General features: G+C 36.7%; 1 protein-coding gene across 2 annotated transcripts in view; it reads left to right on the top strand.

Moving 5' to 3' along the window:
• Positions 1-27,703, top strand: part of NSD (Nuclear receptor binding SET domain protein) — a 442,610-nt gene that overhangs the window by 190,421 nt on the left and 224,486 nt on the right. For both annotated transcript variants that reach the window (XM_090392494.1, XM_090392492.1), the window contains exon 7: positions 23,873-24,053. In XM_090392494.1, the coding sequence (XP_090248620.1) occupies positions 23,873-24,053 (181 nt within the window). The remainder of the gene's footprint in view (positions 1-23,872; positions 24,054-27,703) is intronic.

Here is a 27,703-nt window from a genome sequence, read left to right as displayed (position 1 = left end):
TGTTCCTAGCTTAAACATGAAGGAGTGACAGGTATGTGGTGCCTCCTGATGCATAGGGATGGATGTTTGGTACTAACAAGGAATATCATCTTTACTTTTGACACATCCAAACCACATGGTAAAAGCAGGATATCTCCACTGCATTATTGGCTTTATCCTAATCACTAAGCTGCTTGAAATATCAAAAAAATACAGGCATGCCCAAAAACTGCCTGTCCTAGCTCCACTGTCTGTGCCTGATGTGGTAATAAAGAACATAATCTTATTCTGAAAAGAAACCTAAATGTGTCAACTGTGAGACTATCCCAAATATCCCTGTTATAATATATTTTGTTTAGTTTTGATTTTTTTTTTTTTTTTTTCCATGCCTCCACCTTTGGCATACATGGGAGTATGAACAAAAAAAAATCAAAACTGAACAAAATATATTTTAGCACGTTGCAATGGTTGGGCACGTTGCCTAAATTGGGCAATTAGTGCACTCTTTGCAGTGCATTAGTAGACCAATCTGTTAGTCTCAATCTGTAATCCTAAAATAATCCTACTGAATGAGACACTGCTTGTCAAGAAAATTATGGCAAAGATCATCACTGAAAGAAAAAAATCATCAGATACAAATAATAATAAAACACTTCTGGATCCACAGATTGAAAGCTCAACACAATTCTTGTGTTGAACTTTCAATCTGTGGACACCAACAATCTGTGCTTTGCAAAATCAGTTGACAAACACAAGCAAGGCCTTCATTCTCTTGGAAATTGGGTAAGTCGAATAGGGATTGGCTGCCTGGTTGGCCGAGTGGAGAGTGTATCTGAACTCCAACATGACCTCGCCTTAATATTGGATACAGTCAACTCTCCTATTATTTTTCCAGTTGTTAGTTGAATGCCTGTCAATACAGCAGAGATGTATAATAGATTATTATTATTAATAATGTGTTATACGTCTGCGGGATTATTACGTGACACCTTCCGGCAGTCCAAAGGCTCATCGAGGGAGGCAACTGCTCTACAACTCTGTCTCCACCAACTACAACTAACCACAACTATACCAATGCCACTACCACCCACCACCACCACTACCACTGCTAGTCTTACCATACACAATCACAAACATCCATGCCGATGGCGGGATTCAAACCCGCAGCCCCTTGTCTGGAAAGTGGATACGCTAACCACTTGGCCAGAAGATAATTATGTTATGTAAATATATCAGTTTCCACAACATCCGAAGCTTGGTACAGCAGCCAAAAAAATCAAAACATGAGGATTATATTTTGGAGCTGCCCTACCGCATAAAATTCCATTTCATTGAAGTGCATGTGAAACTTGATGTTTGGGCCAAAGCATATTAAGTTAGCCATCTGAGTAAAAAAAAAAAAAAAAAAAGCAAAAAAAACTTGGATCCAATTTACATCATTTTATTCATCATCCAACTGGTGTGAAAGTTGTATGGAAACATAATGGATGCGTAATTCCTGAGCCCAAAGCACTTTGGAAAAGCTTTGCTAGAATATGATGAATTTCATACCCTCATGAATTTGTGATATTGAAAGAAGAAGAACATGAGGAACAGCACCTTACTTTCTATGCAAATAGGCTAGAGCCATATCGAGCCATTTATTAAGGAGAAGGATCTGAAAAAGAATACTTTTATACTCCCTCTCTCGCTTGTCTGCCTTGATAATATCCATTATGAAATGATAAAACATCTTCCACGATCTTCTGTGGATCACCTTTTCTTACTCTATACATGAAATTCTTTCTCCATGTATTTATCATCTTGTTATAGTACATAAGTTAGCAAAACATGATATCCCTTTAACAAACTCATGCTGAAACAGGAATACATACTGAGAAAGTTTCCAAATTCATGTCATAATTCCATTGTTGTTTCCTTCCCAAAACCAGGAAAAGATAATGCATGTAAACAATTACTACCCCATTTCTCTGACCAGTTGTGTTTGTAAAATATTGAACAAAATGGTTAATACCAAACTTTCACAGTATTTAGAAAGCGGTAATCTGCTCTTTAGTGCACAGTGTGGCTTTTGAACCCCATTCAACATTGGACCATTTAGTCCATTTAGAAACATTTTCTTGTAACAAGAATATTTGTGTTGTCTTTGACATGGAAAAATCTGGTTAGACAGCCTGGAAGTATGACAAATTAAAAGACCTTTATCATTCATGTCTCATTTATATCTTCCTGTTTTTATTAAAAAATCTGTCTAACCCAATCTTCCAAGGTTTGTCATAACTGACACTCTTTGCTATCAAATTAAATTCAATCACTTAACAGCTTCCTCCTGCAGTAGGCAGTGCTATATATGATGAGGATAACTTCACAATTTTCTATCATTCTCATAACATGGAAGGATACTTCATCAAGCACAATTGACTTATATATATTCATGGGCTGTTAATGATGGTTTCGGGTTTTCAGCAGAAATATGTACACTTCTTCTGAAAATGCATTTTTTACCCAGATCTGCAATTCCGGAAGGGACAAACGATTATCCCACAACAGAAGTCAAGTTTCTGGGACTCATTTTTGACAAAAATCTTGCATTTCTTATGCACATTCAGTGTTCTCTTGAACTTGTGTTCAATAGAGCATTGAATATCATTTAGGCTATATATCCTCTATAGAATGGTGTGCTGATCTGATTTATAAAGGCAGTGCTGTTCCTTGCATTGCCTTTATCATGCACTTGTACACTGAAAGCTTAATCATTGGTTCAAGTCTGCGAAGAACTACAGTGCTTGGATCCTATCTCATCATCAAGGTATAAAGATAGCTATTGGTTCATTTCACACATTACCCAGTCACAGGCTTTAAATCATTGTAAATGACACTGCTCTGTCTAACCCAATTATGTCCTAAATATATTCATTGCCTATGCATCCCACATGGAGTAATATTTTCTCTCTAGCTGCTTTAATATAGGTACGTAAGTTGACATACTTCAAGAAATAAACAGGGAAACTTTATTTATGTGATGAATTTATTAGAGTTAAAATTTTCCCTTATGTCTTAGGCATCTTTAGTACATTGAAAATGAAGCACAATATCATCATCATCAAATTCCTGCCATGTACCCTCAAAGGGTGTACAGGATATGATAGTACTACATGAAAAAAATTACATCATTACTAACTTCCTATCTACAATTTTCCTCCAAATCAGTCTGTTACTTGTCAAGACTCCAACATTATCAGATCTTATATTACTATCATCTAAGGCCCTTTATATCATATCAATCCACCCATATCTTGGTCTTCCTCTGGGTTGTTTTGCTGCCAACCTGGCAGAGAACACTTTTTAGCTAATCTTTCCTCACCCATTCTGTTTAAGTGACCATATCACCAGAGATTAGCTCTGCTAATGCATTCCTGGATGCTGACAATGTCAAGTTCTTTCCTAATATCCTCGTTTTTAATACGATATTGCCATTGATGCCATCTGTTCATGCCTATAATCTTTCTTAGGACTCTCATATCTGCAGTCTCTAGTCTTTGGTCAAGTGTTTTACTTCTGACCCAGCTCTCGGATCCATAAGTTAAAACTGGTTTGAACACTGTCTTGTATACAGCTAATTTAGTGTTCCGACTAATATCTCTCTTATTCCATATGAATTTATTCAATTGACTTCCCATGATATCAGCTTTGCTGATTCTGTTGTCTATTTCTATATTTAGTTTACCATCTTCAGTAAAAATTGTGCCTAAGTAGCTGAAATGTTTTACTTGTTCCACAGGTTCTCCATTCACAACACAGTTGACATTTTCAATTATTCTGCCTATTTTCATTGTCTTTGTCTTTTTATTGCTGACCTTCATACCATATCTATTACAACAGTTATTCAATTTAGTCAGAGAATCTTGAAGACTTGTAGCAGATTTATTTGAAGTATAACATGTCCGCATAAAGCAAAGAGCTGACATTAACATCTTAAATTTTGATATCATGTTTAATACCACTTTCCTTCATAATGTGATCCATATAGCTAATGTCTTTGTCTCTTTATTGCTGACCTTCATACCATATCTATTACAACAGTTATTCAGTTTAGTCAGAGAATCTTGTAGACTTGTAGCGGATTTATATAGAAGTATAACATCTCCGCATAAAGCAAAGAGCTGACATTAACATCTCCAATTTTGATATCATGTTTAATACCACTTTCCTTCATAATATGATCCATATAGATAATGAATAACAGAGGGGATAATGTACATCCTTGTCTTACACCAGATTTAACATTAAACCATCTTCCTGTACTTCCTTCAATTCTAACTGCTGGCTTACAACTCAAATAAAGACTAAGTATTGCTTGATATAATGCCCCATTGACACCATATAACTGCAGCATATTGAATAGCTTCTCTCTTGGCACCTTGTCATATGCCTTTTCAAATCGACAAAACTTAAATACAGATCTTTGTTATATTCCCATGCTTTCTCGACTATTTGTCATAAAGTGAAGATCCGATTCTGACAGCCTCTATTTGGCCTGAATCCAGCTTGTTCTTCACCAAGCTTTTCTTCCACAATTCTTCTCAACCGTTTCTCAAGTATACTTGCATAGATCTTGCCAGGAACACTCAGTAGGAAAATACCTCTGTAATTATCACATGCAGTTTTATTTCCCTTTTTATATATTGGTACTATGAGAGCTCTACTCCAATTATCGGGAATTCGTCCCTCTGTCCAGGCCTACTGAACTATGCAGTGCAGCCACTGTAAGATTTTTTTACCTCCATACTTGAGCATTTCTGGTTGAATATCATCTACTCCTGTGGCCTTTCCACTTTTCAGGCTTTCTATGGTTTTCTACTTCAAGTATGCATATGTATTCCTGACTGCATGCCTGTTCAGTGTTTTTTACCACTGTGCTGTCATCACTGCTTGTTTCATTTAGCAGTTTTTCAAAGTAATTACTCCGTTTTCATATCACCTTTATCATCTCTAACTCCTTTTACAGCACTCTTTCCTCCATTCCTAAGCTTCTTCAACAACCTCCAGAATATTTTGCCACCTTCTTGATATTTATTTTCTATATTCTTGCCAAAGTCCTCCCATGACTTTTGTTTAGCTATTTTTACACAATGTTTAGCATTCTTGCATCTCTGTATTCTCTAAGAGCACAAGCTGATTTGCCAGGAACTTTTGATATGCTTTCTTCTTTTCCTTCATTGCCTCTTTTACTTACTGTGTCCATCAGGGAGTTCTGATTTTTTTTATCCTTGCAGACAACCTCACCACATGCCTCTCTGGCATAATCAATAAATGTTTTCTTCAGAGTTTGTCACTGAATCTCCAAGGTTTGATTCCTGTTCTCAAACTTTCTTTTTTCTTCAATAATCTTTGTGTATTTTAGTCTACGGTTCACATCTGAGAGCTGCGCACAATATGAAATTGCAATTAAAGAATTGTTTTCAAAATTCATCCCTGCAGTGTTAATAGGACAACAAATGGTCAGTAAAATCCGAATTATTAATGTTTATATATATATGTATGTATATGTAATAAAAATTATAATAATATAATAATCAGAAATTTGTATAAAAAGTATACAATATTTCTCATAAAGGGGATAACTGAAGGACATCAGATATGTTTAAGTTCGGTCGGTGTAGATTGGTCTTGCAACTCTCTTTATATAAGTGCTGTATGAGGAATCCACTAATACATAAAAGCTTAATTTTCTTCCAATGAAACGCTGTTTGGTTGAGATGGCATGTTCTTCTAGGCCAGACTGTTTCGGTCTGGCCTTGCAGAACATTGCACTAATGCCAAAAAATCTTCTCTCTTATTCCTTCTAGCATTAATACATAGAAACTGTAGCATCAATTTAGGTCCCCCCAACCACCTTTACATTCTGAATTGACTAGCCCATTTGATATTGTTGACTGAGAGAGTAGATGCTGCATGTTAGTTCATTTACACACAACACTTGTCCAGCCATCCTAATTTCTTTATTTTTCCTGATTTTGTGTTTCCACACTCTCAGTGAATAAAGCTCTCTCCAGACGCTTAACCTGAATATGTTTAAGTGCAGTCCATCAGCATTGTACAAATCTTACCATCCATCAAACTCAGGCCATAGGTCCACAAACTCTACATCATTCCTTTTGCACAGTATTGATTTGTTAGCTATCATCTTTGCTTCTATGTTCATATCTATCATAGTTTGGCAGCAGACTCACAAACTTCACCTTTTTGCTCTTCTTATTCACTTCTTCAAATAACTCTTTGATATCCTCCTTCATGCAGTATTTCTCACCTCTCAGGTTATTGGTTCCATCCAAAAGATTTCTTTCACCTTCCCTCTCTGCATTCTGTAAGATTAGTAATTTTTGCACTAAGTAAACAAGATTTTGTACCACTTTCATGAAGAGCTCCCCTTATCATAGAATCGGTGTAAATAATTATTTGCTTACACTAATTCTCTCGATTATTCTTACAATTTTCTTTTTTGGCTTCAGACCTCTTGCTTTTTTATGTTCTCAGTTTGTCTCATCTCTTGCTGTTTCTGCAGCCCTTCAGCCTCATGTTTTGCCCTGTAAGGCATTTACATGCAACTTAGCTACTTCTTTATTCAGTGCAAATAATTATTTGCTTACACTCATTCTCTCGATTATTTTTACAATTTTCTTTTTGGCTTCAGACCTCTTGCTTTTTTTATGTTCTCAGTTTGGCTGTCTCTTGCTGTTTCTGCAGCCCTTCAGCTTCATGTTTTGCCCTGTAAAGCATTTACATGCAACTAAGCTACTTCTTTATTCAGATCTTTTACGTTGTCCTGAACTTCCACTACCACACTTTCAGTATTATCACTGATACTTACATTTCATAGGTGCCATACCAGCAATATGTCAATATCTAAGGAAATATAACTTTTTACTTATATCTAAATAACTTAGTCTATCTCACACACTTATAAAACAATAAATACATTAAATTCACTCAGTATTATTAGTAAAAATTAGAAAAAAATTACTTATCTTTCCACAGAGTTATAAATCGATGATGTTCATGAAATATCCTTGAACCTGACTATTACTAATCGCATCAATGATATACGAGTCCATTGCAGCCGAAAACAAGAGACTCAACAGCACCATTCTAAACTTTCTGATGGAAAAACAGTAAATCATCGAAAGAAGACATCAGAAAATTAGCAGGAGAATGCAACTTCGATCCTAGAAACATTGTCAAATGCCATTGTTTTGGACCCATAAACAAAAGGAGATGGAACGAACTTTCCGTATCTCCCGAAAGTGACCTGTGACACACCGATAAGTGCATCCAAATTAATCACAGCGATAAATTAGTTAAAAGACACTTGCCCCCAATCACATATACGTGCTTGACCTGACTTAACATTTGCCCAGGCGGAACAAAGACGCCAACTTCGAAGACAACTTGAAGAAAAATACCAAAATGGAGACAACAGTTGGATTATAGACTACAAACAAACCAAACTGGTGCATAAATCAAGTGACTCCACTAGTAGCCACCAAGGAGACCATTATGCAGACACTGCATAGGAGTGTCTGCATAATGGTCTCCTTCTGTGAGGCATGTGGTCAAATACATGCCTCACAGAACCTTGCATATCCACTTGACCAACATCCGTGTCCTCAACTTCAACCTTAATTATGTTCACTACCATATGTAGTCCACCAAACTTCACTTGCTCTTTTTTTTAGCATCTCACTTTCCCCAGCACCATCCATCTCAACCTTCCAAACTACACACTGTTTAACTCTTTTCGACCCAAGGGTGGCATCTACACATATATCTGTGTGACATACCCTGCCAGAGAGCACCTAATCTAGTTGCCCAACTTTGACCTTCTTTGGTTGAAAATATCCCTTCCCACTGAGTCAAATTCGTTTGCTGTCTTTATCACTCTCCTAATGCCTCCAACTACTCTGAACTCTTTAATTTCCTCTTCTTAAAAATTGAATTTCTCCAGTCCCACTCTCCAAACAGCGAAATCATGCTCCTAGGAGATTTTAATATCCATAACACCAACTGGCTTTCTTCCTCCAGTTGTGCGGATCTTGCAGGCAGAGATGCTGAAACATTCGCCATCATTAACAACCTTACACAAATTGTTCACATGCCAACCAGAATACCATATAACCCGAACCACTCTCCAAATACCCTAGATCTCTTCCTTACCAATGACCCTTCCAAATACACAGTGAATGTAGTAAGCCCCCCCCCGGTAATTTTGACCACAGTCTAGTGCTCATCTCCACTCCCATGCAACAATGTGTACATAGTCACTCCCATACAAGAGTAGTTTAGCATTATAACAGTGCAAAGCAGGACAGCCTCTGAGACTACTATGCTTTATTCTCCATGGTTGGACTATTGTTTCTGGTATTCCAATCCAAACATATGCACTGAATGTATCACCAAAGTAATTCTGACTGGCAGGGAAACATACATTCCCCACACTTCTCTGAATTGCTGTCCCCCCTATCTAAACCCTGGTTCTCCAAAAGGTATGCCAAGGCTGTACAAATGAAAAATCAAGCATTTCACAACTGGCTCAAATCAAGAACTCCATCTGCCTTCAATGCTTATACTGAGACCCGAAACAAATGCAAGAAAACTATCAATGTTTCCAAAACAGAATTTGAATGGGCAAAAAGCAGGAAACTTGCAGCATGCTCAAATGTGCCTTTTCATCTCTTGTCAGAGCAATTGGTTGTAACTTTTGCCCTACACTATTCCCACCCCTATCATACCCAGATGGTTCTATTGCATTATCATCCACAGGAAATGTTAATTTCCTGGCTTCACACTTTGCCTCCAATGCACGCATAACTGACAATGGCAAATGTCCCCCCAGTCATTCCAACTACCCAACATACAATGCCCCCTATATCATTTTGCCAGAAAGAGATCAGAAACCTATTGTCTAAATTAGACACAAAAACATCTCCTGGCCTTGATGGCATTCCTCCAATTGTCCTGAAGGTCTTTGCAGCAGAACTGACTCCTATCCTATGCCACCTGTACATATTCTCTATTGCATTGGTGCATATTCTAAATATGCACCAATGAATATGCACTGGTGTATATTCTAAAGTCTGAAAATTGGCCTATATTCAGCCCATTCTTACGAAGGGTAACAAATCAATGCCATCTGACCACCATCCTATCTCACTCACCTCAGTCTTATCTAAAGTGATGGAGAAAACCATCAATTCTCAACTCCTACATTACCTTGAAGTCACCCAGCTATTAAGCAACCACCAGTACAGATTCTGTTGCTGCCGATCAACAGGAGATCTACTCTCATATATCACCCATCTCTGGACAAATGCCATAGAAAAATTTGGTGAATCTCAAGTGGTTGCACTTGATATCTCCAAAGCTTTTGACCATGTCTGGCATAAAGGCTTACTAAGTAAACTCCTATCATTTGGACTGCCTGAGGATTGCCAGCTTTCTATTTGGATGCACACTATATATGATGGTAGACAGTTCTCTATCCTCTCACCATCCAACTAATGCTGGTGTTTTACAAAGTTCTGTTCTCTCACCAACTTTCTTCCTTCTGTATATCAATGACCTACGTCAGTTGACCAACCCAATACACAGTTTTGCAGATGACAGCACATTGCACTCCTACCTTTCATTTGACAAACCTTACTCTACACAACTTACTTCAACCTACAGAACATCAACCAGCACTGCCTTTCAATTCTGTCGTCCAATGGGGCTCAGATAACCTTGTCAACTTCAATGCTAGTAAAGCCCAGTTCTGTCTTATTTCTTACAAAAAAGAACCATTTTTCCCCAGTATTATTTTTGATAACACTCAAATTTCTATACATGATGAGATTTCTCTTCTTGGAATTACCCTGACATCATGCCTATCCTATCATAAATACATTGCAACCATTGCATCCTCAGCTTCCAAAAAACTAGAATTTCTCTTTTACTTCACCTCACCTCTAAACAGCTGTTAACCTTATACAAGTCACAAAACTGCCCAGCTTTTGAATACTGCTCTCACATTTGGAGTGAGGCTCCTAAAAGCTCCCTCAAAATGCTTGACTCAATACAGAGGAGAGCAATTAGGTTGATAAAATGACCCATCTCTTACCAACTCACTCTCCTCACATAGACATTTGATCTGTGCAGTTTGTGTATTCTATAAATATTTCCATGGCAAATGTTCATCTGAAATTACATCAATAATTCTTCCACTCAGTACTAAGCCCATTGGAACACTTACAGCTGCTGCCCAACATCCGTCCACAATACACTTTGAAACCCACAGAACAAGTTTCTTTTCCTCCTCCTTCATCCCTGCAACTGCTGTACTGTGGAACACTCTTCCCCCGATGTATTTCCCAAGGAATACAATATACAGACCTTTAAAACAAATGTAAACAAACAAACAAAAAAAAGGGTTTAGAAAATGTCAACAGCAACTCAAACTCCAATGTTTATTCCACCATGTGATAATTTCACCATGCCTGAACTTTGATTGTGACTGCTTTTCTGTTGAGTGTATCAGTCACACAATGTATGGTCTTACTCTAGAAACAACTCCAAAAAAGGTTCTATTTGATGAAAATCCACTCACGCGAGGAGGCAGGGTTATCAGCTAAAGATAAATCAATAGCCCCCCCTCACAGAAGAAATGGATACTTCAGTATCCATGGCAAGTAACTTGAACTCACTCAGTGATCCTGACAAACAAATCTTTTTGTTTCTGTCTGCAGGGAACATATTTAAACGTAAGGACTATACCTTTCAAGAATATCACCCTTGTACTCAAGGACAGAACTAGAGATGGTCCTGGTCGTAGTGAATATTTGTCCAGGGGAAGAGATGGATATTTCTCAAATTCTGATGAGAAATATAAACCCAACAAGGGCAAGTCCTCAACCTCCAGGAAATCTGACGTCTACGAAACCTAAAAATGATATGGATGTGATAGAAAAAATATGATATCAAGCACCTGCTGCAGAAACGAATCTTTTTGTTTTTGTCTGCAGGGAACATTTAAACCCAGTGAGGACCTTACCTTTCAAGAATATCACTCTTATACACAAAGACAGAACTGGAGATGGTCCTTCTCCTGGTGAAGTGTGTATTCTCATGGGCATTTATACTCCTTTCCATCATGTTTAATAATGCTCTGGAAATAGTAGTGATTCACTTATCTGTGGAGTTTCTTATCACAGTATGCTCAATATATTTAGCACTAAGTACTCAGTTAAATGAAACAGATCTTGATACTCTTATATTGCAGCTGCCTTAGCCCATACTATTACTAATGTGTGATGTTAATGGACATAACACTCTGTGGTTAGTGCCATCAGAAATAGATGATTGCATCATTGAGGGAATGCTCAACAATGTTGACCTCTCCCTTACCTTCTTCCATATGCTGACTTAGTCTTGTTCTACAGTTGATTTTACAATCTGCTCCCCCTGCAATTTTTTTACTACTCACATGCTATGTTGATGAAACATATATATATGTGATTATTTTCCAATTATTAGTGCTTTCCTTCTGTATATCAATGACCTACTTCAGTTGACCAACCCAATGCACAGTTTTGCAGATGACAACACATTGCACTCCTCCCTTTCATTTGACAAACCTTACTCTACACATCTTACTTCAACCTACCATCAACCACCACTGCCTTCAATTCTGATCTCCAAGCTGTCCTCCAATGGGACTCAGATAAAATGAACCAGAATTTTGGCTGGGATATATTTTCCATTGTTGCAAAATTTAAAATTGAAGCAATCAGCCAAACACTTGTCAGTGAATCGTGTAACAGATTGTATTGTTCATGTAGTAACCGCAGCAATTCCAAACACATCATCCTGATTTCCACTCTATCCAAAGCCTCAGTACAACCCAGAGTGCCAAGCAGCCAGAAAAAAGATTAAGATAAAGCATGGGGTAAATTTCGTATATACACTACCACAACAAACTTAGTAGCCTTTAAAACAAGCTTGGGCCAAAGCACATTGTGTGAGATGTCAGAGTCAAAAACAACCTTGGATCCAATTTACATAATCGATGAATCAAACAGCCATTGCAAAAATTGTATGGGATAAAATCTGAAAGATGAAAGGTAAATACAGAACACACCATTTGTATACCTTGGAACATAATGGATGTATTGTTGCTGATCCCAAAGTTATTGTAGGTACTTTGGGAGAAACTTGCAAGAATCTCAACAATAGTTTCATATCCTCCTAATTTTTTAATACTGAAAGAGTAACAAGCGAAACAGTGGCTAAACTTTTATACCAAAGGTATAGAGCCAAACGATCAGCCATTTCTAAGGAAGAAACTCAAAACAGCTCTTTTCCTGTTTCACCCCAGCATGGTAGACTCTGCACTAGGGTGTGGTATAGTAAGAAATCTCATTCTCTTACTGTACAACAGAATATTTACAAAGGAAGAATTTCTGGACTCTTGCCATAAGAAGAATTTCTAAACTCTAACTCTCTCTTTGTGAAGTCTTGGGAAAAAATTATAAATGCAAGGCAACACTTAGAAAGCAACAAACTCTTTCCAACACATAGTGTAGCTTTCGTAGTTGCCAATTAACCTTGGACTACTGTTCTGTTTAGAACCATGTATAAGAGATGCTTCCCAAAACGAGAATATGTGGTTTGTGTTCTTCAACATTGAAAAAGTTTATGACACAGCCAGTAGATATGGCATATTAAAAGTCCTTTCACTTGGTCTGAGGGGGACACCTTGCTAATTTTATTAAGAACTTTCCATCCAGTCAAGTCCAAGTGGGAAGCATGTTATCATGGCCATATCATCAAAAAGAGAATCTTCTCAAGGCCCTGTCTGAAATGAAACTCTGTTCCACTATTAAAGTAAACTCATTTACTGAAAAGCTTCTTCTCCCAGTAGGTAGTTGCCTTTATGTCGAAGACATCGCAATTTACTGTAACTCCTGCAATATGAGGATCATTGAAAGTCTACTTCAATCATTTCTCTTCATGGGCTCAGGTTATCTTCAGAAAAAAAGCTGTTTGTGTACACTTCTACTGGAAATGCAGTCTTCATCCTGATCCTGATTTAAGAATGGGACAAACTGTTATCCTAGTAACACCAGAGTTTAAGTTTTTGGGACCCATTTTTGAGAAAGCTGACATTCTTTACACACATTCATCATCTTTGGGAAAAGTGCAAGAAAGCATTGAATATCCTCCACGCTATGACCCAAATTTAATAACACCGTAACGTAAGAAGCCTGAATGGCAAAGAAATGGAGCTAGCTGAGGAATTAGATAAGTACCAGATCGACATAATAGGGGTGACTGAAACAAAAAAGACCAAAACTGGTGAGATCTTTCTGAGCAATAAATACAAAATGTTATATTCAGGCAATGACAATCAAGGAAAAGAAGGAGTAGCCATAGTATTCAACACAAAATACGAGGCTAATCTTCTTGAATGGCAGTCAGTCTCAAGTAGAGTAATGTGGGCAAATATGAGAATAGGGAACTGGACAATGAGACTTATTTGTGCCTATGGTCCCACAGAAGGTTCTACTAAGGTAGAAGTGGAGGAATTTTTTGAGGCTTTAGAAAAAGCAACTGACACAATGAAAAAGGAAAAGTTGGTCCTTGTTGGGGATCTAAATAGTAGAGTAGGAAATGATTGTGAGACATACAAAAATATTTTGGGAAAATTTGGAGAAAAGAGCAAAGCTAATAATAATGGCAAATATCTGTTGGATTTCTGCTCAGGACATGGACTGCTTATTACTAACACCATGTTCCAACATAAAAATGTGCACAAATTCACATGGAGAGAAGAGGCTAGGAATAAGAAAAGTCTCATTGACTATGTTATTGTTGATAGTGATGTTTTCTCCCTGGTGCAGGACACCAGAGTGTACAGAGGATTTGAAATTGGAAGTGATCACTATTTAGTCTTGAGCAGGATAAAATTGAATTTCATATTGAAAAGAATAACATGTAAGAAAGTTTTAAAGAGAATAAAAGTTGAGCAGCTCTCAGATGTGAACTGTAGACTAAAATACAGAAATATTATTGAAAAGAAAATGAAAGAGTTTGAGAACAGGAATCAAACCTTGGAGATTCAGTGGCAAACTCTGAAGGAAACATTGATTGATTCTGCCACAGAGGCGTGTGGTGAGGTTGTGTGCAAGGATAAAAAAATCAGAACTCCCTGGTGGACACACGAAGTTAAAGAGGCAGTGAAGGAAAAGAAGAAAGCATATCAAAAGTTCCTGGCAAATAAGTCAGCTTTTACTCTTACAGAATACAGAGACAAATGTAAGAAAGCTAAACAGTGTGTAAAACTAGCTAAACAAAAGTCATGGGAGGACTTTGGCAAGAATATAGAAAATAAATATCAAGAAGGTGGCAAAATATTCTGGAGGTTGTTGAAGAAGCTTAGGAATGGAAGAAAGAGTGCTGAAAAAGGAATTAGAGATGATAAAGGTGAAATGAAAACAGGAGAAAAAGATATCCTCGAAGTATGGAGTAATTACTTTGAAAAACTGCTAAATGAAACAAGCAGTGATGACAGCACAGTGATAAAAAACACTGACCAGGCATGCAGTCAGGAATACATATCCATACTTGAAGTAGAAAAAGCCATCAAAGGCTTGAAATGTGGAAAGGCAGCAGGAGTAGATGATATTCGACCAGAAATGCTGAAGTATGGTGGTATAAGAGTCTTACAGTGGCTGCACTGCATAGTTCAGAAAGCCTGGACAGAGGGACGAATTCCCGATGATTGGAGTAGAGCTCTCATAGTACCCATATATAAAAAGGGAAATAAAACTGAATGTGAGAATTACAGAGGTATTTCCCTACTGAGTGTTCCTGGCAAGATCTATGCAAGTGTACTTGAGAAACGGTTGAGAAGAATTGTGGAAGAAAAGCTTGGTGAAGAACAAGCTGGATTCAGGCCAAATAGAGGCTGTCAGGATCAGATCTTCACTTTACGACAAATAGTCGAGAAAGCATGGGAATATAACAAAGATCTGTATTTAAGTTTTGTCGATTTGGAAAAGGCATATGACAAGGTGCCAAGAGAGAAGCTATTCAATACGCTTCAGTTATATGGTGTCAATGGGGCATTATATCAAGCAATACTTAGTCTTTATTTGAGTTGTGAGTCAGCAGTTAGAATTGAAGGAAGTACAGGAAGATGGTTTAATGTTAAATCTGGTGTGAGACAAGGATGTACCTTATCCCCTCTGTTATTCATTATCTATATTGATCACATTATGAAGGAATGTGGTATTAAACCTGATATCAAAATTGGAGATGTTAATGTCAGCTCTTTGCTTTATGCGGATGATGTTATACTTCTAAATAAATCCGCTACAAGTCTGCAAGATTCTCTGACTAAATTGAATAGCTGTTGTAATAGATATGGTATGAAGGTCAGCAATAAAAAGACAAAGACGATGAAAATAGGCAGAATCATTGAAAATGTCAACTGTGTTGTGAATGGAGAACCTGTGGAACAAGTAAAACATTTCAGCTACTTAGGCACAATTTTTACTGAAGATGGTAAACTAAATATAGAAATAGACAACAGAATCAGCAAAGCTGATATCATGGGAAGTCAATTGAATAAATTCATATGGAATAAGAAAGAAATTAGTCGGAACACTAAATTAGCTGTATACAAGACTGTGTTCAAACCAATTTTAACTTATGGATCTGAGAACTGGGTCAGAAGTAAAACACTTGACCAAAGACTAGAGACCGCAGATATGAGAGTCCTGAGAAAGATTAGAGGCGTGAACAGATGGCATCAATGGCAATATCATATTAAAAATGAGGATATTAGGAAAGAACTTGACATTGTCAGCATCCAGGAATGCATTAGCAGAGCTAATCTCAGATGGTATGGTCACTTAAATAGAATGGGAGAGGAAAAATTAGCAAAACAAGTGTTCTCTGCCAGGTTGGCAGGAAAACGACCCAGAGGAAGACCAAGATATAGGTGGATTGATATGGTACAAAGTGCCTTAGACGATAGAAATATAAGATCTGATAATGTTGGAGTCTTGACAAGTAACAGACTGATTTGGAGGAAAATTGTAGATAGGAAGTTAGTAATGATGTAAATTTTTCATGTAGTACTGTCATATCCTGTACACCCCTTGAGGGTACATGGCAGGAATTTGATGATGATGATGATGAAATAATGAAGAAAACAACACTGATATAGAACCAATCAAATTGGAATAACTAAAAGAAGCAATAAGAGTATCAAAAAATAGAAAATCAACAGGATTAGATGGCATAAAAATAGAGATTTGGAAACATGGTAGAGAATATTTACATCACAGATTTTTAAAATTAATAAATAGCTATTGGAGGAAATGGGAGGTCCATCAGATTGGTTAAAAGCTAAGGTTATATCTATATTTAAGAAAGGAGACAGAGATGATTGTGGAAATTACAGAGGAATAAGGTTATTAAATACTGGTTACAAAATTTACAATAAAATCCTGAATATATTGCAAACAGTCTACTCTCAGAAGAACAAAATGGTTTCAGACATGGAAGATCATGTATAGACAATATTTATGTGCTAAAACAAATTTTTGAAAAAAGATGAAAATTAATTTAGAGACTCACATGGCCTTTATAGATTATGAGAAAGCTTCTGATAAAATACACAGAAAAACTGGAATATAATGAAAAAACAAGGATATCCATTACATTTTGTACAAGATATACAAAGTTTATATAAAATACAGTTCCAGTTAGGTAATAAATTAACAGGAGAGATTGAAATAAATCAGGGTGTCAGACAGGGATGTAGCTTATCTCCCACTCTATTCAATATATACATTGATCAGATTATTAAAATATGGAAAACAGCAATAAAAACTAGGTATCCAGTTAACCAGAAAAACTGTTATTAATACAATACTGTATGCAGATGATCAGATTGCAAAATCCAGCAGAATCATCATGTAGCCATTTCCTTTATCCAACTCAGCTGTTACTCTATTATAAAAAGTTAATAAATCACTAAGGCATGACCGACCCTTCATAAAGTATCATATTTTTATCTACCCATTCTTGAATTCTCCTTTTTACCAATTTTTCTAGTACTTTTATCACCATGCCTGAGATAATGATTGGTCTATAATTTGCTGCTGCCTTAGAACCTACCTTATGCACTGAAATTATTTTGTCCCCTTTCCACTCCCTTGGAACTCTACCGGAACTTCTAGTCAGAGTCATTGCCAGTTCCCTTGCACATTCTTGTAAAAACCCAAGCTAATATCCCATATAATCCTACAGCTGTATTTAAATTGAGATTCTGCAATACCCTAAGAACCTCCAATTCATCCACCTATTCCCACATTAGTATCTGTCATATATGTTAAACCAGTAATCTCACTAGGATGATATACCCTTGCAAAGTGGTCACTCAGTAACTCAACTATTTTATCTGTTTCTGTCACCTCATGACCATCATCACTCATTAAGATGAATCTACTATAGTCATTCTTCCTCTTACTTACCATATAATGGAAGTACTCTTCGGGATTTCCTTTGAACTTGCTTGGCTAGATTCTTCTCATAATCTTATTTTGCCATGAGAGCAATACCCTCCAGCATGTGCTTAATGATATTACTCATCCATCTAACTTCTATGTGATTAACCCTCCTTACCTTAGGTATAAAATTTAATACTGCTTTCTCTGGATGACCCACAACCATCTCCCATGCATTACTAATATATTCTTACTCTGTAGTGTTTTATGCCATGGCACAGATTTAAGCTTTTTCCTAAGCTTGTCATAATTGCCTGCCTTATAGTTCCACATTCACCAATCAGAAGCAATGTGGTCACTCGACCAGGTCTAATACTCTCACACCCCTAGTTCCCTCCATCACATTCTGCCTCAGGTAATTATCTCTTAGTAGGTGCATAAATTCCCTTCCTGCCATGTGATTTTTCCTCCTTACAGTCTATATCTCCACAGTTGAAGTCTGCCATAATAATCACCCAACTTGTACACATTGTACTGATTTGGTGATGCATGTGTTCCAGATCATCTGTGGAACTCCCTGGCCTATAGCAACAACAAACAGTACATTTTGTCCTACTGGCCTTAATCTTACATGATGCTGCTTTAAATGAATAGCCACATTCCTGCCTATTTCGTATTCTTTTTGGCTGCAATTCATCTGCTATCATTAGCAGTACCCCATCCTATCTTCCCTGAAAATACTAAACCTTTCACGTTCTATCCTGTAACTACATCTTCTGCTGTTAGCTGTATCTCACTAATAAACTTTTTGCGAGGTTGCACTAACCAATGCCAGAAACTCCTTCCTCTTGTTCCTGATACTTCTGGCATTAGTATATATAGAAACTGTGGCATCCTTTTAAGCCCCACCCATTTACTTCCTGAACTGTCTATTCTATTAATTATTTTGTTTGAGAGAGTGGATTCCTCACTCGGTCATTCTCACACTCACTTGCCTCATGGGTGCCTTCACAGAAACTCACCTACTTTCACCCTAATTGCTTAAGTTTTCCTGAATTTGTGCTTCAGCATGCTCAGTGAACAGAGCTCCCTCTCACTGTTCACCAAGCATACTGAAGCTCTAAAACCATTTAGATGCTTTCCATCAGCATTATACAAATCCTTCTTTCCGTCAAAGACAGACCACAGATTCACACCCTCCTCCTCCTCAGTTCACCTCTATCATAGCATGGCAGAAGATATGGTCTTCACTTTCTCGCTCTTCAGTTTTACCTCTTCTAACAACTCCTTTACATCCTCCTCTGAAATCATTTGTGCCAACTAAGACAAGCGGTTCCTTTGTCTTACCTTTTTTTTTATCTTATTACTGTGCTCAAGTCTGGTCTCCTGGGTTTCTAGGGGATGAGGCAGCAGTGGAGAAGATTCAGAGGCGACCAACCAACTTCTGCTTTGGATTGCAGAAGTTGGTTGAAAATAGGGGGATATGATAGAAACATTTAAGTTAAATAGTATTATAGGATTGAAGCAGGGGAAATGTTTCAGCACTTAGATAGAGGATCCAGAACAAGGTGTCATCACTGGAAGTTGAATAAAGGTGTGACTGTGATTACTAGATTTTTTGCTTGGAGAGTTGTGAATGAGTGGAATGGGTTGTCAGTCAGTTGTAAGTACTTTGTCTGTTAATGGGTTCAAGGAGAGGTATGATAGATTGTGTGGATAGTTTGGGGCTCCTGTATGAGTCTTCAGACTCCATGAGGTGCTGGTACAACAACAATAATCTCCTCGTTTTCCTCATCCTAAGATGCTTAAGGCTGTGTAAACATGTCTTGGGCCGCATATAAAATGTATGATATAGTTAATGTAAATAAGTAACAAAACTTCGTTATTTTAAAAATATTTTTATTATAACATCAAAAGAAAGCAGCATAAACACAAAACTAGTGAGATATTTGGGCTTGCTTACATGAAACCAAACATCATTATCTGGTTTGATGGAAGTGGTTGCAATTTGTAATGAGCTCTCAAGGTTCTCTTCAGAAATTTTTGATCTAACTTTACTCTTCGTATGCTTCATTCTTGAAAATAGTTGTTCACAAATGTATTTACTACCAAAAAGCGATGACATGAATAAAGCGTGATTGTGAAGTGAAAGATATTTTTCTCTGGGAAGATAGGTCTTATAAAAATCTAGCCAAGAGACATGATCAAATTTTTCTTTGAGTTGAATTGAATATCTGATTGCAACTCTATAAATTCCATTTGAAAATCTGAAAGTACAAGTAACCCTCATATAACTCAGTTTCGATATAACACGGTCTACAAATTGTGGTATCCCTTGTTCAATACGGTTTCGATATAACGCGGTCTACAATTTTAGTAACCCTTTATTTATTTTTTTTTTTTTTTTTCATATTTTTCACCACAGGACTTAAAAATCAAATTTTATCTTCGTTAAATTTGTGTCTGCCCGTATCGTGCAAGTAATTATAAGTATCGAATTTAGTTTTATTGTATCACTGAATAAGGTACTGTACAGAGGGCTTTTGCAGTCTGTGTCATTCTCAACAAATAGTGCAATTAGAGACAGATGGAATAAATATAATGCTAACTAATAAATCACATTGCCCCTCTCACAGAAACTATGCTGTATAGACTTAAGAAAACCATATGTTGCACTGAAACACAGTATCTAACTAAAAACTATCGTCCAATTTTTCAATTATGACAGATCACAAAGGCTAACTTAAAATAAAAGACTACCAAGAATTGAAACATGCCATATAATGAATGTGTGAGTTCGCCTGCCACCTCAAACACAAACAAGAAGCCATAAAATTCAACCAAGGGGTTTGTGTGAGTTGAGCCAGTCGGTAATGAGAGGTTCTATCGGAATGATAAATGACACCCTGTTGTGAATGTGTTAAAACTAATAGTGAATGTTGTTATGACAGTTTCAGATGTTATGGAATTCAATTGAAGAGAATTAGCATTTCAACTCAACACTTGTTGGTTGCTTTTGTCTTTGGGTCGCACGATCTTTTGTTAATATTGCACCAGTCATATGCACGTATTTATAGCTGCTGTCTCGTGTAAAACAAAATTCAGCTTGTACGTATTGTAACAATTAAAAAAAAAACTTGAATAATTTATAAGCGTATAAAAGGATATCACCTGTAAATCGTTGATGTGCCAGCAAAATTCTCAGATGTGCCACCTCTGGCACGAGTGCCATAGGTTTGCCATCTAGGGTTTACTGTATAAAGTGTTTATTGTTGAAAATTGTCTTTGTTTTCTGCCAGGAAAGTGCATTTAAAATCATAAGTGTGTTATTCTCAAGCAGAGCAGTTTATTTTCTGGTGAGTTACATACATATGTAATGCTTTTTTTTTTTTAAATGTAAAAGTTTATTTTTATTGTAATGGCCACTAAAACTGCAACGAAAGGAAAATAACAACATTGAAGAGGAAATTCATTTCTCTCGAAGAAAAAATTAAAATCTTGGATCGGTTGAAAATTGGAGAAAACCAGGAGTTGTTGCAAGGACTCTGAATTTAAATGAATCAACAATTCGAACAATCAAAGAAAATGAACATAAAATCCGAGAAAGTGCTATTGCTGGGTCAACGGTAAGTGCAAAGCGTGTTACTCGTGTTCGCGATATTCTAGTAGAAAAAATAGAGAAATCTCTAATGATTTGGATAGAAGATTGCACTCAAAAGAAAATTCCTTTGGATGGACACCTTATTAAGCAAAAAGCTCTCAAAGTTCATAAACATTTGAAAGAACTTGATCAAGATTCTTCAGAAGAAATCTCTCAGCATGGATTTTCTGCCAGTAAGGGTTGGTTCGAAAACTTTAAAAAGCGGTTTTCTTTGTATAATCTTAAAATCCAGGGAGAATCAGCATCAGCAGATGTTGAAGCTGCCCGGAAATACCCAGCAGTACTTTTAAAAATCATTAAAGAAGTTGGTTACGGTGCGGACCAGGTGTTCAATGCGGATGAATCTGGGTTATATTAGAAAAAAATGCCAAAACGCACCTATATTTCGAAAAATGAAAGATCAGCTCCTGTATTCAAAGTTTCCAAAGATAGAATTACTCTACTGTTTTGTAGTAATGCATCAGGTGATTACATGACAAAACCAATGTTTATTAACCGATCTGCAAATCCTCATGCGATGAAAGGACTCAACAAGTCCATCCTACCTGTTTATTGGCGGGCCAATAAAAAGGCATGGGTTACAGCTAGCATGTCTGAAAATTGGTTTTTCAAATGTTTTGTACCCGGTGTAGAAAATTACACAAAGAAAAAGAATGTGGACCTCAAAATTCTACTAATTTTAGATAACGCACCAGCCACCCAACAAATTTAAGCCATCCGAATATTAAAATAACTTTTTTGCCGCATAATACTACTTTACTTATTCAACCACTCGACCAAGGAATAATATCAACATTTAAGTCATATTATATTCGGCAAACATTTCAATTAATTTTGGAAAAAACGGAATCTAATCTAAACATGACACTGTCTCAAGCGTGGAAAGAGTTTTCAATATTGAATTGTGTAAAAATTATTTCTCTGTCCATTAAGGAATTACAACCCTCTACACTGAATGCTTGCTGGAAAAAAATATGGCCTGAAGCCGTAATGGAACAAAATATTGTACCTCCAGTGGATGCCGAGCTACATCGTATAATAAACGTCGCACACATTTTTAGTGGAGAGGGCTTTTGCGATATGGTTGAAAATGAAATTAGTGAAATAATTTATGGAGAAACATTTAAATGAGGAGGAACTGGTACAATTAATAGATGGCGTCGAACCGAATGGTGTGGAAAGTTCTGCCGAAGATTCTGATTGTGATGAATCCGTTAAAGAATTCAGTTTAAAGAAATTGGCAGAAGGATTGGACGTAGCAAGAAAGTTAGGAAGTTATTTTATGGATAATGATCCCTCAATGGAGCGCTTAGGAAAATTCACAAGATAATTGGATATTTGTTTAGTGCCATATTATGAACTTAATAAAAAAAAAATTGCGACATAGTGGAAAGCAAAGTGTTATTAATGACTTCTTGATGACTAAACCAGCCGAAGTATGCCATAAGAATTATACAAATGATGTCCAAGAGATTTCAAGTGGTGACGCCCTCCGGCCACTTAAAGAACATCTACGAAATGTTATTTCTGAAGACAGTGATGACGATTACAATATGCGCTTTATTTTATTATGTCTAAAACATTTATGCATTATGTGCAATGAAATTTATGTACAATTTGTAATTTTTATAATTTTATACTACATATTTGTCATAGTTTATGTTTTCTTAACTTACGTGAATTAAATAAAAATATTGTTTTTTGTGGGATATGTCGTTGTTTATATTATTTAAAAAAAAAACGATTTCAGAACCTAGCCCTACTTTTTCTGTGATTTATGCCTCGTATAACACAATTTATATAATGCGGCATTTCTATGGAACCTAACATCCGTGTTATATGAGGGTTACCTGTAATATGTTTATGTTAACTGAAAATGGGGTCGCAAATATACAAAAAAACTGATTTTTTTTTTTTTTCTTTCTGAAATCTAATCTCACATTCCTGTATCAAAACGGAATGAAAGACATCATATTTTTCGCATCACATAATAATGTTAAAAGTTTAAGATCTTATGGGCCACATTACTAACAGTTCATGGCTGCACACGGGACATAGGTTGGACACCCCTGGCCTAGAGTAAGAATAATAATTTTTTCCGGTGCTTAGTGATTTTATGGTTCAACAGTTAGCCTAGTGGCTATGCGCTTCGCAACAATATGCCTGGGAAAAGAGTGTCCTGGGTTCAATTTCCTTCGTCAACGTGAGGAGATTAAGGATCTTTCTCAGACATAGCCAAGTTAGCTGGACATGGACAGCAGGGTTTTTCTCCCGAGTTTATCTGGGGGGTTTTTCTCTCCCGCAAGCAGGCAAACCAACCCTGTGAACATATGCAGCTACAGCCATAGAATATACCTGGAGGGATAGGGCTAGTCACCTTATCCTTGGGATGGGTACGACTTAGAAGGACTTAAGATAGCTCTTTAACTGCCAGTAGGCCTAACACATAGAAGGGAGAAGAAGAAGGATTTTTCTACATTGTTATTGACAAAGTTGTTTGCTTTGCCAAGTTTTTTCATAGTAGGAAATTTTGTGTAACATGACAATGGAAGTTATAATTTTCATTTTATTTATAATGATGCAGTCATCTAAAGTTGTTGATGTTTGTTGGAAAAGAATGAATAACAAATCACTGTATTTTTAACTGGACTAATTATGTATTCTCTGTATTTATATTCAGGAACATGTAGATACTGAACAAACTGTAGGAGGAATAACTAAGCTTGAACGTGTTTGTCAGATGTGTGAAAAATCTGGAGATGTGATTGTATGTAAAGGACCATGTCAACAGGCATTTCATTTGGATTGTTTAGGCATGGCACAAACTCCAACTGGCTTTTTCTGTGATGAATGTACCACAGGTAAGACTGTATGTGTTTGATTACATTTAAGTGCTTACATATATCGATAAAATAAAATTTTTAATATTTTTTTAGATGTTTTTAAAAAGAAATCCATCCAGTTGGAAATTTGGAATCTGTTCGAAAGCAATATTGATAACTTTCAGTTTTTGTTCAAATTGGACAATTTAAAGCCTACCTTTTTCACATAGAATAGTGTGTAAAAAGGCAACCATTTTACTTACGATAGAATATACTTTGTGCACGTAAAACCGGCCAAAACTTTCTGAACAGATTACAAGTATTTGCAATTTTCACTGAAAATTAAGGTTTTGAATTGGTTTTAAACCATAATAAGGGGGCACCATTTTATGATTCTCGTGGATCATTTCATTTTTTAATTATGGAAAATTACTTATTCAGCAAAGCCAAGGGCTTGTTGTTTTCATAATCTTTTATATTATATTTCATCAGTGTCAGTTTATTACATGGTCTATTATTACATGGGCATCTCCAAAGAGTCCGTTGACTCATTGTGGGAGATCCACGCTAACAGTTATTGACACATTGAATATAATGGGGTTGTTAAGGGTTAGAACTAAATAACTGGAAGGAGACAGACCTATAGATTGCTTTTTAAGGAACGGTGAGAGACATCTTCTGGGACTTCTGAACTAATGTCTAGTCCTATAGTGTTAATAGGTATCTACCTGTATACTGAACAAATGAGGATGAGCTGACAGTTTGGGATTTAACCGAACCAAATTGCATCCTGCATTGGCTTAAACAAGAAGACAGCGATAGTAAAATGTCATGCCAGCAGGGACCTTTCCCAGTTAGACAAGGTCATTACTATTTTTAGGGAACAAGAGTAAACAGTGAAAAGTTTGCTGTGGAACAAACTCCTACTCAGCATCAGCAGAATTCAAAATGACCACTGTATGAAGTGTCAGTGGAAGAGAAGTGCTGGCAGAAGAATTAGAAAATTGTTACAAAAAGAGATGAGATTCTTCTAAATAACAAATACAAGATAATAATTTGGGCAGGGTCAAAGCTGTATAACTGAGAGGAGACCTCTCAGTTATACAGATTATCTCAGTTATATTTGCTTAAGGGTCAAAGCTGTATAACTGAGAGGAGACTTCCACATAGCCTTTAAAGGAATGCGGAGAACCGACCAGGGCTCCTGACCTAATGTCCAATTCTCACCTTCTCGTGGTGCACTCTGTTGGGTATCTACTTGGATACTGAACGAACAAGGATGGGCTGGCAATTTGGGGTTTAGCCGACCAAATTGTATCCTTATTGGTTAAACCAAAATAAAAAATGATGGTACAATATGACAAAATTTCATGCCGGCTGGGGCGTCGCCCGGTTAAACAAGGTCCCATTGTTTTCGCCAGGGAACCAGGGCGAACAGCGAAAAGTCAGCTACTGGAACAAATCTGAAAACAAACCCCAACTCAACATCACCAGAGTTAAAGATCGGTACTATCAACATAAGTAGCCTGATTGGCAAAGAAATGGAGCTAGCGGAGGAATTAGATAAGTACAGATCGACATAATAGGGGTGACTGAAACAAAAAAGACCAAAACTGATGAGATCTTTCTGAGCAAGAAATACAAAATGTTATATTCAGGTAATGACAATCAAGGAAAAGAAGGAGTAGCCATAGTATTCAACAAAAAATACGAGGCTAATCTTCTTCAATGGCAGTCAGTCTCGAGTAGAGTAATGTGGGCAAATATGAGAATGGGGAACTGGACAATGAGACTTATTTGTGCCTATGGTCCCACAGAAGGTTCTAGTAAGGTAGAAGTGGAGGAATTTTTTGAGGCTTTAGAAAAAGCAACTGACACAATGAAAAAGGAAAAGTTGGTCCTTGTTGGGGATCTAAATAGCAGAGTAGGAAATGATTGTGAGACATATAGACATATTTTGAAAAAATTTGGAGAAAAGGGCAAAGCTAATAATAATGGCAAATATCTGTTGGATTTCTGCTTGGGACATGGACTGGTTATTACTAACACCATGTTCCAACATAAAAATGTGCAAAAATTTTCACGGAGAGAAGAGGCTAGGAATAAGAAAAGTCTCATTGACTATGTTATTGTTGATAGTGATGTTTTCTCCATGGTGCAGGACACCAGAGTGTACAGATGATTTGAAATTGGAAGTGATCACTATTTAGTCTTGAGTAGGATAAAATTGAATTTCATATTGAAAAGAATAACATGTAAGAAAGTTTTAAAGCGAATAAAAGTTGAGCAGCTCTCAGATGTGAACTGTAAACTAAAATACACAAAGATTATTGAAGAAAAAATGAAAGAGTTTGAGAACAGAAATCAAACCTTGGAGATTGGGTGGCAAGCCCTGAAGAAAACATTGATTGATTCTGCCAGAGAGGTATGTGGTGAGGTTGTCTGCAAGGATAAAAAAATCAGAACTCACTGGTGGACACAGGAAGTTAAAGAGGCAGTGAAGGAAAAGAAGAAAGCATATCAAAAGTTCCTATCAAATAAGTCAGCTTGTGCTCTTAGAGAATATAGAGACAAATGCAAGAATGCTAAACACTGTGTAAAACTAACTAAACAAAAGTCATGGGAGGATTTTGGCAAGAATATAGAAAATAAATATCAAGAAGGTGGCATAATATTCTGGAGGTTGTTGAAGAAGCTTAGGAATGGAGGAAAGAGTGCTGTAAAAGGAGTTAGAGATGATAAATTTCTATTTCCATACTGGAAATAGAAAAAACCATGAAAGGCTTGAAATGTGGAAAGGCAGCTGGAGTAGATGATATTCGACCAGAAATGCTGAAGTATGGTGGTATAAGAGTCTTACAGTGGCTGCACTGCATAGTTCAGAAAGCCTGGACAGAGGGAAGAATTCCCGATGATTGGAGTAGAGCTCTCATAGTACCCATATATAAAAAGGGAAATAAAACTGAATGTGAGAATTACAGAGGTATTTCCCTACTGAGTGTTCCTGGCAAGATCTATGCAAGTATACTTGAGAAACGGTTGAGAAGAATTGTGGAAGAAAAGCTTGGCGAACAACAAGCTGGATTCAGGCCAAACAGAGGCTATCAGGATCAGATCTTCACTTTACGACAAATAGTCGAGAAAGCATGGGAATATAACAAAGATCTGTATTTAAGTTTTGTCGATCTGGAAAAGGCATATGACAAGATGCCATGAGAGAAGCTATTCAAAACGCAACGGTTATATGGTGTCAATGGGACATTATATCAAGCAATACTTAGTCTTTATTTGAATTGTAAGTCAGCAGTTAGAATTGAAGGAAGTACAGGACAATGGTTTAATGTTAAATCTGGTGTGAGACAAGGATGTACATTATCCCCTCTGTTATTCATTATCTATATGGATCACATTATGAAGGAAAGTGGTATTAAACATGATATCAAAATTGGAGATGTTAATGTCAGCTCTTTGCTTTATGCGGATGATGTTATACTTCTAAATAAATCCACTACAAGTCTGCAAGATTCTCTGACTAAATTGAATAGCGGTTGTAATATATATGGTATGAAGGTCAGCAATAAAAAGACAAAGACAATGAAAATAGGCAGAATCATTGAAAATGTTAACTGTGTTGTGAATGGAGAACCTGTGGAACAAGTAAAACGTTATAGCTACTTAGGCACAATTTT

Source organism: Typopeltis vanoorti, chromosome 5, assembly GCF_054136105.1.
Source record: "Typopeltis vanoorti isolate ZY-2024b chromosome 5, IOZ_Tvanoo_1.0, whole genome shotgun sequence".
Taxonomy (NCBI): domain Eukaryota; kingdom Metazoa; phylum Arthropoda; class Arachnida; order Uropygi; family Thelyphonidae; genus Typopeltis; species Typopeltis vanoorti.
Note: the sequence above shows the minus strand (reverse complement) of the source record. Positions and strands in the feature narration are given on the sequence as shown.